Raw genomic sequence first — 16,916 nt, 5'->3', positions numbered from 1 at the left:
TTTCAGTTATTTCCATAAAACTTGAGAGACCAGCATTATATCTTTATGAAAAATTACTTTGTGCTGAGGAATACCTGTTTATTATAAATTGCAAAGCTTCTTCAGATAACAAATGATTTTCAATTTATTATTTGGGACATGCCTCTCAAAGACCCAAAAGGCACAAATCTGAAGTCATAAAATAAGGCATATGGGAACACTTACTTAGTGAAGAAAAAGCTCTGATATTATTCTCCTATCAATTCTTTCAAAGGTTCTTTTCAAATATTACTATTTTACTAATTAAATTTCTCTCAACTTTTCAAGCAAAGTTATAGAAAGTAAAGTATACCTTCAGAGACTGGTAAACACTTGATGTCTGTACTGTGTGTCAGGCGGGGGAATAAGAAAACTTATGGACCACTTACTTGACATGCATTATAGAGGAGCTGGTGTTCTAGTTTTTTAATCCCCAGAATCTGCTGAAACATTTCATAGAGTTGTTCCTTGCTCAGAATAAGTTCAGACACAGCACTGAGGGTCATTCTATTGGGCTGTTTGCACAAGTCCTCTTCGCCCCTATAAATGGCATCATATTTGGCTATCCATGAGCTCAGTACTGTCTCCTTGCTCAAGCCATCAATTTCTGGCAAACTCCGCACACGTTTTTCTATGTTTTTCTTAAACACCTCTCTGAAGTCACTGGCAGAACATCCTCCACTCTGAACCATTCTGGCCACTCGGTCACTCTTCAGAAAAACCTAAAGGAAGAAAAAAAAAAAAAACAACAGCCATTTGCAATTAAGCATGGGCACCAACATCACTTGCTTTCAGCATTTTAACCAGAGTTAATGTCACCAAATAGTCTATAATTATTCAAAATGTTTTATAATACATGTTAGTCAATGGCATAATGGAAGCTCCAAATCTCCTCTAAAATGTAGAAAAGAGAAGCAGTATACAGTGTTGAGGGACATGTAAGATGATCCCACTTTGACCTACATGCCTATCACCTGAGTATCTTCAGCATTTTTGCAACTGAATAGTTCAGGAGTTGGTTAAGAAGGTGACAGGAGATGTGAATCCAAATTCCTATGTGTATTTTAGAGTTCTGGCTAGTTCTCCAGTGGGCACAGGGTCCCCTACTGTTTGAGTGAAGATCTGAAGACCAGTACTGTGTTATGTCTAGTATCCAAGTCAGTATCCATCATGTATGACCATTAATCAAAATAGCTCCAGTGCTGGGTACACCTGTCCCCATTCCTGATTTTATTCTTCCTTTCCATCTTCCCACCCCTGCCACTTCTCATACATTTGCTCTAGTTGGGGAGAATGGATACTCGAAAAGCAAAACCTCTAAGACACTTCTACCTACCCATTAACACCACACAAGGAGTGAAATAAAAAACAATGACTACCATAGAGAGAAATGCTTGTGAAACAGGTAGGCAAGAGACGGGTGTAATCAGTAATAAGGTCATATGTTCCAAGAGACTTCAGGCTTGCCCTTAAATCTCTCCTTTCTTCTAAATTATGGTTCCACATGTCAGTCAAGATTATTAAGCACCTATCATCATATCATAAAAAACTTCCAATGAATTATATGAGACAGTTTTTATTCCTGCTTTCTTCCTGTAATTGCAAAAGATTCTTCCAGAAAAGCCTATAGGACTATTAAATGCAGCCCCCTTAATTTATACACATTTGTTTTTATCGTAAGAGCTAACTAATAATACTGAAGTACTGCCAAGTTAGGACAACACTTTTTGGAAGGGTCATGTGTGTTTTGTGTGTGGAGATGCACAAGTTCCATAAAGTCAAAGAAAGCACACTGAGCTACCTGACCCACCATTTTATTTCTCTCCTTTTAGGGTCACTTACAGAACACATTCTCCTTGTTTCCTATTTATGCTCAATAGCAAGAAGATTCCTGACACTCAAATATTTTGATTGACTGACTAATGTAATAAGCTAGGGTTTAGTAAATTGTAATTAAGCAAATATGTGTAACATGTATACACAAAGCCCTTGCTCCCTCTTTATCAGCTTTGGTTCAATTACTTACTATAGGGAAGTCTGTCATTTTTTCATGTTTTTAAGCCAAAATTAATTCTTGGGTAACAGCTATAAGAATAATTCTGATGATACATGTCTAGACAAGGAAAGTGAAATTAAGATATTTAACAATATACTTTGCTAAGAATGTCATTAATTACTTCAGAACTCATAGGGGTGACTCCATCTCCCTTCTCATCCTCATCTAGTTACACTACTCTCCTTGGCCACTGGCACCAAAGATCAATTTTCTTTTCTCTCTCTCTCTCTATATGTTTTTCTGATTTCTGGGATAGCTCCAACTTTTTAGGCAGGAACATATGGAGGCTGAGTAGCCAAAGGTTGGGCCTACTGCCTTCAACTGCAAATCCACCTTTTCATTGCCCTGCTGTGCTAGAGGGACACCGGAGACAGAAGGGCACTTGTTCCTGGTTCTCTTCTTAACTGAAGGCACATGGCACCAACCCCTGGGCAGCTCCTCTCTGGACCTGAGGGTGGCATGTCAGCTCAGCATCTGCACTGGTAGATTCCCAGCACGTTCTGCAGCTCAGCACCTCCTGGCCGACCTTACCTCAGCACCAGATGGCACATTCCTTATGAGTCCCACTGGTGCAACACTTCAGCAAACTTCTCTGCCATCCAGTAAGGCACTGCTGCACACATACAGCTGTACCCTCTCCAACGACGCCTGGATCTCCACCCTGGGGGATGGTGGGACCCTCTCCCAGATTTGTTCCTTTCTTGCATGTGTTCCCTTCACAGGCCTATGGGTAGTGGCTGCTCCCCATATTTGCTACTCTAAAATTCTTTAGAATTTTCTTTACCCCTTAGTAACCAATCCCTCATTGTTTATGTTGGCTTTCTCTGTTCAAATTATCAGGTGATTTCTGTCTCCTGATTGCACCCAGACTGATACAGAAATACTGAAACAATACTGTACTGTATATGACGAGTTTCCAGAGGAAAATAATTGAAGTTGAAGCAACAAACTTTTAGAAATTTGGTAACCGTGTTTAAAGCTGGAATAGCAAGATATTTTTTTAAATGCATTACAAACACTTTAAGAAGAGCTTCAGAAAAACTTTTAATTATTTGATTTTTAATACTCTAAATTGGCAGAGTTTTTTTTTTTCAACTTTTTCTGCCTAAATAGTCAGTGATATATTCCACCAACTAACCAAACCACAATTCTGAAGCAAAGACACTAATGAATTTATGTCTTTGGACTCTTAATTTCCTAGGAGACCACATTTAAAGTCATACTAATTCAGACCAGTCATGCATGATTTAACTGACATTACCAAGTGGAAACAATATACCAGGCATTCTAAGTGTTGGGGACATAAAGTTGAATTAGCCAAAGATCCTTCCTGTGCCAGTTTGGATGTGCTATGTCCCCAAAAATGCCATGTTCTTTAATGCAGTTTTGTGGGGGCAGACATATCAGCGTTGACTGGGTTGGAATCTTTGAATTAGGTTGTTTCCATGGAGATATAACTAGTAACACCTTTGATTAGGGCATGACCTGTTGATGGGATTATTTCCATGGCAGTGTGGCCCCACCCATTCAGTGTGGTCTTGATTAGTTTAGTGAGCCCTATAAGAGCTCAGACAGAAGGAGCTCGCTGCTGCAATCAAGAGAGACACTTTGAAGAATGCACAGGAGCTGAGAGTGGAGACGGAACATAACCTGGGATCAGAAGATGCCAGCCATGTGCCTTCCCAGCTAACAGAGGTTTTCTGGATGCCATTGGCCTTCCTTGGTTAAGGTATACTTCTGTTAATGCCTTCATTTGGACATTTTCATGGCCTTCATACTGTAACTTTGTAACAAAATAAGCCCCCTTTATAAAAACCAATCCATTTCTGGTGTTTTGCATTCTGGCAGCATTAGCAAACCAGAACATAGGGTAAGGGCACTAATGAAAACCCACACAAGGAGGAGGGAAAGCAAAGGAAAGCTGAGAAAAACTGAGGGGTAAGGGCTAGGGAAGAGGAAAGTTCAGTTCAGAGATAAGAGAACTGTGTTCTGAGTGACCTATGGTTAGGTAAGGAGAAAAGGGAGAATAAAAGACATTTCAGGTAGGGAAAAGAACATGGACAAAAAGAATGGAAGTATGAAACGTGGCCTTTTGAGGAAACAGTAAGAATCTGCACACTGCAGAAGCACTACATATATGACAGGGGGCAGCAAAAGTTGTGGTAGGCAGACCAACAGAGACCAGAGTAGAAAATGCTCCATGTGCCAAGGGAAGGACACGAGATCTATCCGATGAGGAGGAGGACTGAGGGCTGGAACTAAGATGAAAAGCATCATTTAGATAAACAACTCTGGTAACAGCATCAAGGGTGGATGACACGGGATGAGAGCAGAGACCAGAATACCAATTATCAGACAAGGAAGAAAGAACTGATGCAAAATGCTAAGGGCCTGAACTAGGGCGAGGAGCACTGGGGCTAGAGAGAAAGGCAGAGTCAAGAGAGAGGTGGGAGATAGAATTAACATATCTTGGTGATTTACAGAATGTGGCAATTAAGCCAGGGGAAAAACATGATGACTCCCAGGTCTTTAAATGGGTGCCAGGGCACAACTAACTAAAATAAAGAATATAGGTGGAAGAACGTGTGTTTTTATGTCTAGTTTTTGTATATGCTGGTGGGTGCTGTGACGGCTGTGGATGGTATCTGGCACAGTGAACATGTAACAGCCCTCTGCCAGTTTGGATATATTATGTCCCCCAGAAAAAGCCATTTTCTTCAATGCAACCTTGTGGGGGCAGATTGATTAATCTTTTTGATTAGGGTGTGACCTCGTGACTGAATGTTTCCATGGAGATTTGACCCTGCCCATTCAGGGTAGGTCTTGATTAGTTCACTGGACTGATTAAGAGAGCTCCAGGCCCAGACGCTTGCTAATGCTTTGAGATGCTAGCCCAGAGTTTGCTCCAGAGAAGCTAAGAGAGGACAAAACACTCCAAGAGCAGCTAAGACATTTTGGAGAAAGCCATTTTGACTAGGGAAATGCATTCTTTTCTCTTGATCATACCCCAACCCTAGTTCTACTATGAGTTGCACCTATCAAGCTAAATGTAGTTGAAGAAACTCAAATCCCTGATGATCAGCCTCATTTTAAATCCAAAACCACAAACTTCAGGTTGGTTCCTAGGGCTGCCTGAAATCCTATTGCATTTCCCTAGTCAATTTGCTCCTTAATTTTCCTAGATGAAGACAACTATTTTTACTTTCCTAAAAACTTCAATACCTCTTGTCCCATCCTTACTCTTGAATGATGACCTTGATCTTTGTCCACTGAGAAAAGAGAAGCCATTAAAGAACTTCTACATGCTGCCATCACTAAGTCTACCCATATACCTGCATCTTTTTCCATACGCACTGCTGTGGCTCCTGCTGAAATGGCTATACTGTTCTAAGATCAACCCCTCCATTTTGTGCCAGATCCATCATGTCACACACCTTCATGGACTTTACCCCTAACATTGTCCCCTCTCTCCTGTAGCATCAATTTTCCCTCTTTCTACTCTATCATTTATATCTGCCTACTAACCTGCTGAAATATTTCCCATCATAAACAAACAAACAAAAAACCTTCCCATCCCTGCTTTGCCCTTGAGCTACTACCCCATGTTTCTGCTCTCTCTTACTAAAAAGTGATCCAAAGAACTCTCTATGTCCTATATCCACTTCTTTTTCTACAGTTTTCCCTGGAACCCAATCTGATTAAGGCTACCATTCCACTGAAAGAGCTTGTCAAGGTCACCAATGACTCCCATACCACCAAATCCAAAGTTCACTTCTTTATCAGTATCTTTCTCAACTTATCAGCAGTATTTGACATAATTGATTCTTCCTTCTTCAAATAGTTTCTTCACTCGATCCCCATGAAACCACTGGTTCTTGTTTCTTCTCCTACCTCATTTGCTGCTGCGTAAGTCTCTCTTGCTGGGTTCTCCTTTTCTTCTCTTTAAAGGGTGGAGTCACCAGGACTCAGTCCTTGGGCCTCTTATCTACACTACTCCCTTGGTAATCATGCCCAGAACCTTGGATTTAAATACCATCTATGAACTGATAACTCCCCAAATTATAGCTTTCAACTCTTCCCTGAGCTCCAGATAGTTTATCAAATAGCCTACTTGGCAAGAATTTCTGATTGTATAATAGGCCTCTCACACCCAGCCACTAACATGTCTAAAATACAACTTTGATTTCCTTCCTAAACCTACTTCTTTAGTTTTCCTAGCTCAATAAATGGCAACTCCATTCACACAGTTGCTCAATAAAATATTACGCAGTCATCTCTGACCCCTCTTTTTTTTTTTTTTTGGTCTCATATTCTACATGCATTTCATCAGTGAATCCTATCAGTATTCCCTTTGGAATGTATTCAGAAGCCAATCTTTTCACTACCTTCACTGACACTATTCTGGTTCAAGTTACCATCTTCTCTTGCCTGTAATGTCTCAAAAGCCTGGTTTCGCTGCTTTTACTGATTCCTTCTGCAGTGGGCTTAAGTGTATACCCCAGTTGGACATGTTATTGGTCTTGGTCTGCATTCTTAGGGGTACAGACCCATTGTAAATATGACCTCTTCAAAATGCTACTTCAGTTAAGGTACAGCACAACTGAATCAGGTCAGGCTTAATCTGGATTATAACAGATTGTCCTTTATTAACAGAATGAAATTCAGGCAAGCAGAGATGCCATTGGGAGTGACCAGAAGCTGAAAATCAATGGACCTGGAAGAGAAAGGAGAAGATACTGCCATGTGCATTGCCATATAATGGAAAGGCAAGGAACCCAAAGGTTGCTGGCCAGCCAAAAGATACCCCAGGAAGAAGCAAGTCTTCTAATGTCTGAAACTGTGAGTCAATAAATTTCAATGGGAATTTATTTAAGCCAACCCAAGTCACAGTATTTGTTTTAGTAGCTGAAAAACTAAAACATCTTCTTACAATCTAATCCCTACATAGCAGTTAAGAGTGATCCTTTAAACCCTAAGTTACCACTTTGCTCAAAACCCTCCAATAGCTTCCCTCCTCACATAGAATAGAACCCAAAGTCTTCTCTTGGCCTTTAAGTCCTCCATCATTTCTGGCCATCCTCCAGCATCTCAGACCCTATTCCAACCACAATCTTCCTTCATTGTTCCTCTACCACACCAGCTAACACCCTCATCAAAACCTGTGCACTTTCTGGCCCCTCCACCTCCAAGATGGTCCTGAATTTCTGCTATTCCTGGTATTCACATCCTTGAAGAGTCCCCTTATCGGACCAAGGTTGGCTGCGTGAAAAAGAGCATAAGGAAGAAGCGATGGTATGTCACTTCTGATAGTAGGCTATAACAGACTGCGGTGCTGTCCCTCCTGTTCCCCCTCCCTTTCTCTTTCATCACTTGCCCTGAGAGAAGTAAGCTGCCATGAGGTGAGAAACTGAGGTCCTTGGTCTAATAGGCCTCAAGGATCTGAGGCCTGCCAAGAACCTTGTAAATGAGCTTGAAAGCAAACTCTTTAGCCCCAGTTGAGCTTTGAGATTACTGTTGCCACAGAAGATAGCTTGACTGCAACCTCACGAGAACTCTAGGACAGAAACACCCAGCCATGTTTCTCCCAAAGTACTAATTCTGAGAAACTGTAAGGTAATATATGTTTGCTGCTTTAGATGCTAAGTTTTGGGATAATTTGTTACATAGCAATAGATAACAAATATACTCATATACCCAAACAGTTAACTCTCTTATTTCATTTGGGTCCCAGTACAGTTAAGAGAAGTCTTGCATCCCACCCACCTAACCCCATACCATCGTTCTTACCCTTTTATCTTGCTCTGTTTTCCTTTTTAGACCATATCACCATGTGACGTGTATTTGTGGTCAGTTTCCCCAAAACAGAATATAAGCACCACTAGAGCAGGACTTTGTTTGCTAGTCAACCCAGTGCCAGTATAGAGCCTGGCCCATGGTAATTTGTTGAAAAAAGTAGTGGCTATACAAAGTCACTGAAATTCCCAAGGCTAAAAGAAGAAGATTGGATAGGCATCTAGCTCACAGATTTCCTAAGATATGGATGACTGTGGGAGAGGAACCAGGAGACTGATAAATACTTAGTAAATGAAAATATAGAAAGTTGTATAGCTGAAAGGCATCAATTCCAGAAGTAAAAAAGGGATTTTGCAATGAGAGAAGAGCAGTGATCTGAGAACAGGAAGGAGCAACAGTTTTCCTGGCTCTGGGAGTACAGTAGAAAGGAAAGCCTCCAATCATTTGAAGCAGTCCTTGTTTTTCCTTTAGGGTACTTATCACTTAGTATCTACAATAATTGCTAATTTGACTAATGTCTGTTTTACTCAGACAGTAAATTCCATGAAGCCAATGACTGTTCCATTCACCACCATATGTGTAGTACCTACACCAGGCCAAGAACATAGTAAGCACTTAGAAAATATCTGCTGAATGGCTGAAGGAGGAATGAATGAATGGTTTGGATTATTTAAACTAATGACTTAATTTCCCAGTAAAGTTGTAAAGCCCAGCCACACATTTGCACAATTTAAATATTTAATAACCAATAAACTTTAATAATTTTCTATTATTGCTTAAACAAGAAAGACATGGATCTTCTCTATGTGAATGGTACAGAGAAGCATATTCAAGAAGGAAAGAAGCACAATGGTGAGATCACAGAGGAAAGAATAAACCCACTTTTGTGAGAATAAAATAAATATTGTCTAATAAATATAATACTGCCCACTAATTCTCTTAATCTTTATTGTCCTTGGAGAAATAATGATGAAGTTTTTAAAAAACTTTTTCAGGTCTTATCAGTTCATGAAACTATATAACAGTGAAGAACTGAGTCTCACTACATAACAACTATCTTACTCCAGCATCCTTTATTACAAAGTAATGACAGTGTGGCCACATGTACAGACTGGTCCAAGACCTAGTCTCCAGGCCTGGGGAGCACACACACCAGCTTTCTGCTCCAGGTTCCCAGACCCTCCTTGAAATTCTGTATTGATTACCCATAGGGGGTCTTGCTGCTGTCGAAACTGCCATGGGAAATGAGTGTATCAACAGACCCACCAATGAGCAATATCCTGTTCCCCACAATAGGACCTCACACTCTCCCAGAGCTTCGGTGTTTAGAATTCCTCACATGTTATCTCCTTTAATCTTCACAACTACCTTGTGCCTTCTCAATTATCATTCTTTCTTATCGAGTCGTGTAGGCTGAGAAGTTAAGTGACTGGCCCAAGGTCACAGAGTGGTAGGAGAGTAGAGACTTGACTCCTGGCCTTTGAACTCCAAAAGCAACACTGCTTCACTTACTCTTCTGAATCCCTCATTTCCCCCTCCCAGGATTCATCTCTGGCATCCAAATATCCTGCTCGGTGCTGGTCAAAACCTGCAGAGTTACCAATTAGTGACCTTCTTGTGAAAATACCACTGAGCACACAATCGATTCAGCATGAGGGTTAGTAAGCTAACATCAGGAAACAAAAGCATACTAGGTATGTTCCATTTCTCCACATTGCAGGGAGTTTTATCCTGAATATGCGCCTTCCAGCTAAGCCCCACCAACTGCAACCTTTTCCATTTGCCTGCCCAATTCATAAACCAAAGAAGTCACTGAATGTCATGACAAAGTCATGGTAACGCATAACAAAATTGAAATGTGATGACTACAACAGGAAACTGTGTATGCAAACGGTTAAGTCTGCTCAAAGGTACAGTAAGACTTCAAAAACACTTTTCCATAGAAGCAGTTACTGTTCACACATTGCTGTTGATCTGGAAAAAAAGTGCAGTGCCTCTTTGATTCAAAAAAGTTTCTAACGATGGGGGGAAAAGAAACCAACTATCTGCTTGCCAAATCACTGTGGCTATCTATGAGATAGTTCCCAGGAAGGCTGCCAGCATGTGTTCAGCCAGGAAAATGTTCGGAGAATTCAAGAGTTCCACTTATGAGACACATTTTTCTCCTTAATAATGTTGAATATAATACTGTCGAACAATGCCCATAATCTGTGCTGTCTTTGGAGAAATAATGATACAGTGTTTTTAAAAACACTATTTTTCAGGTGTTATCAATTCATGAGGTCATATAGCAGTGACGCAGGTCTCACTGGATATAAAATAATTCATAGTTTTCCTATCCTTAACCCAGTTTTTCTCATCAAGTCATTTTGCATGCCCAAAGCCCATCAATGGCTCTGCAATATGCCAGTCTCTTCATCCATCCAAATCTCCCTCAACCTACCTTTCCAGCCTTCCCTTCCATTGCTCCCAGGAGCACACCTGCTGTACCAAAGGGGAACACTTGCTTAGCCCTGAACACTCTCCATATGCTTCCTTTCCCAACCCTCATCCATTCATTTGAAAAATATCAAGGCAAATTAGGTGCTGGGCAAAGTGCTAAGAGAAGTGAATATACTGTTGAGCAAAGACATGGGTTTGTTCCCTTCAATGAGCGTGGAGTGGAGGAGACAATCAAATAATTACACAAACTGATAAAACTGCAGCTTGATAAATGCGACTGAGCATTTCTGGTGCCATGAGAATTTGTAATGAGGTTTTGAATTCTAGTTGGGAAGGTTACAGAGGTTTCTCTAAGGAGGTAAGTCGAGATCTGAAGCTAATACCAAGGGAATTAGCTTGGTAATGAGGGAAGGCAGCAGGCACAGCAGGAAGAGGGAATGTGAGCAGTCTAAGGGGGCCTGAACAAGATTCCTTGGGCTACAGAAAAAGAACCTAGGGCTTAATGATACAGGAGTTGTTTAGAGAAAAGGGGCAGGCTTTGTAAGCCCTGGAAAGGAATCTGGTCTTTATTCCAGGAGTATGGAATGCCATCAAAGCATTTAAGTCAGGGAGTCACATGATAAAAATTGCATTTTAAAAATAGCTGAAATGTATTCCAGAGACTTCACATGTACTCAATAATCCTCACAAACACATCAAGTACATACTACTATTATCTTCATTTTAAAAGTAAAATAAAACAAACAGAAAAAGCACAGAGAGGTAAAGACCCATACCTAAGGTTACAGTGTGTGAAGACGAGATTTAAACCCAGAAGGTCTTGCTCCAGAGCCACCCTCTGCACCATCAAGTAATCAAATTTGGTGATGTGTCAACTTACGGCTCACTCAACTGAGCTGGAGAGGACAATGAGTAGATGGGTTGGAGAGGTTTTAGGAGGTAGAATGTGTTCCTGTTATTCTTTACCTTCTTTGAGACACATCCTACTGCTTGATGCATTTTTTTCCTTTTTTTTTTTAACTCTAAAAAATTAACTGCCTCTATGGAAAAGTGTATTTGAAGTCTTACTGTACCTCTGAGCAGACTTACCATTTGCATATACCATTTCCTGTTGTAGTCATCACATTTCAATTTTGTTATGAGCTACTCTTAGAACTTCCCCATACTCTCCAAAGATGCTAAACGTACTTGACCTCACGTCATAATACAGAGTACAGCACTGTCGTATCTCCCTCTGCCGAGACTGTGAACTTCAGGGGAGCCAGGAAATATCGGCTATACTTTCAAAGCCTCTGTAGTGTCTGGTACCATTAGAAACTCAAATTTTAAAGGAAAACACTAGATCCAAATACTAGTAATAGATTTTGGCAAGTTATTTCATACAAAGGCTAGTCACTGATTTAAAGTGAAAAAAGAATACAGGACTACAAAGTACATTTTCTTAAAGCAAAATTTATTCACTATTTCAATATTATAAATTATATGTGCAACAAACCACTCCATTTGTAATACAATATTAGTAATAATAAATGGGGGATTTATTTTCTTTGTTGCAGTTTTTAATGATCTTTCTTGGCAAAACGTAAAAAAGGCTATTCCTTGCCGTTTTTTTAAACTGATGATCCATGAATTCCAGAGGTTCAGAAACCACTGATTTAACCAATTCCATTGCTTGACTCATCAAATGTGAAGAAATCACAATGGTGAACTGACAGCAAACAATTGCTGTTATTTTTAAAATAAGTGCAAATAAAAGATACTCCTAGACCTTTTCTGTAACCTGAAGCAGGTGCTCTGAAAAGGCCTTGCTTATAACTAATCTAAATTATCCCATATATCAAGTATAAAGCCTATAGAGAAAATCTAAAATCCCAATCTGTCAGTCTTACTTTGTCCATGCAGTAAGATTTGTGATGAATCTATACCGAAATGAACATAAATGTGATCTTAAAAGTATAAAACTATTCTTTGAAAATACATATTATCTAATTAATATTATCAAGTTGTTCTAAGGCTTTTTAGTTCTAACATCAGCTAACAGCAGATACTTTAAACTTCTTCATAGTGTTTCCAACTCACTGATTAGCTTAAATCTCCCAAAGCCCATAGCAAATTCTCTTTAACCCAGTAACTACATAGCCTGAAACCAAAGAATTTATAAAAACACTCACTATGGACACAAAAAGGAAAAGTCAAGATCACCGGATGTTAGCTGGGCTTCCTATCTGCATAACACTGTTTAACACAGAGACCAAGATCCTGAAGTTGAAGAAAGATAATGTTGTTCACAATGGAAAGGAAGTGATGACACGGTTAAGTGTGAATTTCCAAAGAGAAGCTATACATGCATTTACAAACTCAAAGAAAATACTACCTCTCCCAATCCATCCCTCAGCCCTTCCCCTATTTCATTCAATGTTTTATGGTATGACAGACTAAAAGTTCCTGACTTGAGCTACCTTCTTCTGCCTATTTTATGAAGATTTTCTTTGCCCTCATTGTAGTGAAACAGAAAACAAATTTTAAAAAATTAGTGCATACTTTTGGACTCTCAAAATATCTAATGTTCAATAAACCCATAAAATGATCTCTTTCTATTATATGCAACAAACAAAATATATTCCCTTTGGCTTACTGCTTTACAATATTTCAACTCAAATTGTGTAATCCTGTTCACATCACCCTCCCTTTTACTTCTGTGCTACTCTCTTCCTTTAACTACCTTCTCTCATCGTTTCTCATTTTTATCACATGTGAAGTCTGAGCTCTTACAAGTTCAGCTGGGAAATAATGTAAGAAACATTGGAGGTTGTTCTGGTTTACTAATGCTGATGTTATGCAAAATACCAGAAATGGACTGGCTTTTATAAAGGGGGTTTCTTTGGTTACAAATTTACAGTCCTAAGGCCATAAAAGCATCTAAACTAAGGCATCAATAAGAGGATATCTTCACTGAAGAACAGCCGATAGCATCCAGAACACCTCTGTCAGCTGGGGAGGCATGTGGCTGGCACCTGCTGGTCCTTTGCTGCCGGGTTACTCTGCTTTCAGCTTCTGATTCCAGCAGCTTTCTCTCTAAACATCTGCAAGTCCTCTCTTAGCTTCTCCAGAACAAACTCTGGGCTTCATCTCTTAGCTTAGCATCTCCAAATGTCTAAATGTCCTTCTGGCTGCATCTCCAAGCGTCTCCTAATGTCAGTGTCAGTGTCAGTGTCTGGGTCTGGGTCTGTGCCTGCTCTTAGCTTCTCTCTTACATACTCCAGTGAACTAATCAAGAACCACCCAGAATGGGCAGAGTCTACACCTCCATGGAAATGAATCTAATCAAAGGTATTGCCCACAAGATTGGATTAAAACATGGCTTTTGTGGGGAACATAATATATCTAAACTGGCACAGAGGGGAATCAGAAAAAGAGAATTCCACGTATGACATAAGCTGAGCAACTCTGAAGCTTTCTGTGTCAGTTTCCTCATTTGTGGAATAGGGGCAGTATCGCTTTTTTTCCATGCAATTTCTTGACTACTAGATAATATATGTGAAATAAGTTTTTAAATCACTGCTACTCAAAGTATGAGCTGTGGACCAATGCCAGGCCCCAAACTGTTAAATGTCCCTCAACAAGTGAAGTGTAGAGAGAGTAAGCTTTCAAAAACTTTTGAAGTTATTTGACATTGCATGACATCCAAAAGCATGATTTTTCCACAATATTTTACTATGAAAATGTTTCAACATACAAATTGAAAAATTTCATAGTGAACACATGTATACCTACTACATAGATTCTACAACTATCTTCACTCCATTTGTTCTTTCTCATATCTAGCCAACCCTCCTCCATCAATACAACTTGTTTTGGTTATGTACTTCAGATTGAATCAAACTCATGATGTTATATTTTACAAAATCATTACAATATCATTCCACAATATATTGAAAAACAATAAATACTGGTCCTTTACCATAGATATTAAGTCTCAACAAACCTTCCTTGGATAAATGGATGCGATACCATGGTTGACACAGATGATGGAAGAAAAGACATATAAAAAATCCAACTATTTTATTTTCCACAATATTACCAGGACACCAGAGAATGAGCTATTACCTGTCAAATCCTAGGTTTATAAAACATGAGTCTTAAGGAGAGCAGGTCATTTGTTCTTGATAAGCCAAGACCCTACAACAGAGGAATGAGGCCCCAAAATGAAAAAGAAAAAAAGAAAATACCTGAAAAGTAAATCAAACTTAAAAGCAAACATTCTTTTAAATTGAAGAAAAATGAACCCACAATCTGCTGACTAAATTTTCTTGCCATAAAGTGGCTCTCAATAAATATTTGTTGAATCACTTTTTAGTTTATACCTTGTAGTTACTCACTTTTCCACCAGATGGCAACTATGCATGGAATAACAATATTTTTTTAATCCCAGAATCTGATTTTCAGGATTGTGAGGGACCTCAAAGATATAAATCTAATCATCCTTCCAAAGCTTGAACTCCTCACCACCATCACCATTAAAATGACATCTTTCAGGTAAGAGAGACTCTCTGCCCTCTGAGGCTATAATCTGTCTACAAGAAGGGCCACCTACTAGAATGTTCTTTGTGTCCAAGTGGCAATCCTCTCTCTTGAGCTGTTATTCTCCCACCTCATTTGAATCCCTGCAATAACAAAGAAAATCTAAATTCTTCTCAAGGCCATTCTTCAAGTGTTGGATGGCAGCTAACACTGTCTTCTGTCTTTCAGGTTTAACATTTCCCCAGACATTCCTCAGATGACCAGATCCCTTTACTACTCTGCTGGCTCTCCTGTGCACATACTCCACTTCCCTTGTATGGGTTCTAGAGTAGGCATGACTCATAGTAAAGCCTCCTCTACTGAAAATGTAACCTTTCCTCCCACAGCTCCTTATCCTATTTCCTTTATTTTTCTCCATAGCACTTAACATTATTTAACAAACTTTACACTTACTTAGTTTATTATCTTTTCCTTCCACTAGAAAGTAAGCTCCATGAAGGCAAGGAGTTTTGTATGATTTGCCACTGTATTTTCAGGGCAATCAATGTTTGCTGAATGAATGAATTAATGAATAAATGTATCAACCTTATGGGTAAGGGCTCACCATCAAGAGGAAGGGCAGAAATTAATTCTAGTTCTGGAAGCAATGCTGCTATTAATGCAGAAGAGGCTATTTACTTTCAGATGGCTTGCTTACATGCCCAGTGGTCCACCATGCACTTATTTTCAGTTTTTGTGTGTGTGTGTGTGTGTGTGTGTGTGTGTGTGTGTGTGTGTGTGTGGAAGTTAAACTGAATCTCCCTTGGAATCCAAGCCTAAGAATTTACATGATTCCCTTCTGAATTTCATCTCTGGCCTACTCTTTCAGCCTGTTGGGATCTTACCAGACTTACAGTGAATAAGTCGAATGAAAATTTATCCTCTTCCAGTTTTGACTGGACTGTCTGCCTTAAGCTGTTTTTGCTTTTCACAGATTTTTTTTTCTTTTCTGTCCTTCTCAGGAACTTACAAATTGTCTGAAATCTATTAGTTTTCTTACAACTTCCTTGGCAGTTAAAATAGTGGTGGTAGATAGAAGAGTCAGCTGTGGGAGACGAACAAGATTCCTATGCATAGTCATATATCAATCAGGGATCAGTCGTACACAACAAATATGCCTGAATGTATCTCTTAATAACTTAGTTAGAGATAACTAAGTTATTACTATTAAAGCTGTACACAATTATTATTTGTGTAGAGCTTTAATAGTAATAATCACTTTCATTTATTCTATTTGATTCTAACTGTGTGACAGATCCCTGGCTGAAAATGAACCGACCCTCTAAGACAGTAGGGTCCTTAAAACTTAAGTGTGCATTAGAATCAGCTGGGGGACTTTTTAAAGCAGATCTCTGAAAGCCCCGGAATTACTGACTCAGTAGGTCTGAAGTGTGGACTGAGAATTCGCATTTCTAACAAGTTTCCCAACTGATGCTCATGGTGCTGGCCTAAGGACCACACTTTGAGGACCACAACTCTGAGACATAAGAAAGTTTGCCCAGGAGGCAGGATTCAAATCCAAGTAATCTGTTACAAAAGCACATGTTCTTTTCAAAGGGCAACTGTGCTTCTTATGCCTGAACACTTAAAAAAAGACTAATGTCAATTATTAGGGTAATTACAGAGATCACTTTTCACCCCTTTCAAACTTCAGGAGGAAGGAAAAGAAAGCCTACGTTAAAACCCCTCATTAATCCTTTTTAGGGAGTTGCCGATTCCAGAATCAGTACTTCCTAAGTGGAAGCATCCATTCCTACAGCTGTATTTTCTTTTACACTCAGTCAGATACATCCCACACACACCTATGCACACTCCTTTATCTTTCCTAATTATGTTGAGATCTCAAGAGGTATCACTTCAACCTCCCTCTTGTTAGCACATTCAAATGCCATAAACTGGGATTTTCCACCCAGTGCCCAATCCTTTAAATCCATAAAATGGGATTAATCTTAATGCTTTCTCCTTTACTTAAAAACGAGTGTCTCAAGTAGGGGTAGTGTAGGGTTAAGACCATGGGCTGTGGAACGAAACTAAATTCAAATCCAGG

General features: G+C 39.5%; 1 protein-coding gene across 8 annotated transcripts in view; it reads right to left on the bottom strand.

Annotated features, from left to right (window-relative positions):
• The window catches only part of CADPS2 (calcium dependent secretion activator 2), a 647,872-nt gene that overhangs the window by 403,063 nt on the left and 227,893 nt on the right, over window positions 1-16,916 (bottom strand). For all 8 annotated transcript variants that reach the window (XM_037836276.1, XM_037836275.1, XM_037836277.1 and 5 more), the window contains exon 3: window positions 408-740. In XM_037836276.1, the coding sequence (XP_037692204.1) occupies window positions 408-740 (333 nt within the window). The remainder of the gene's footprint in view (window positions 1-407; window positions 741-16,916) is intronic.

The sequence above is a fragment of the Choloepus didactylus genome, chromosome 5, assembly GCF_015220235.1.
Source record: "Choloepus didactylus isolate mChoDid1 chromosome 5, mChoDid1.pri, whole genome shotgun sequence".
NCBI lineage: Eukaryota > Metazoa > Chordata > Mammalia > Pilosa > Megalonychidae > Choloepus > Choloepus didactylus.
The sequence above is the reverse complement of the archived record's forward strand: the minus strand, read 5'-3'. Positions and strand labels throughout refer to the sequence as shown.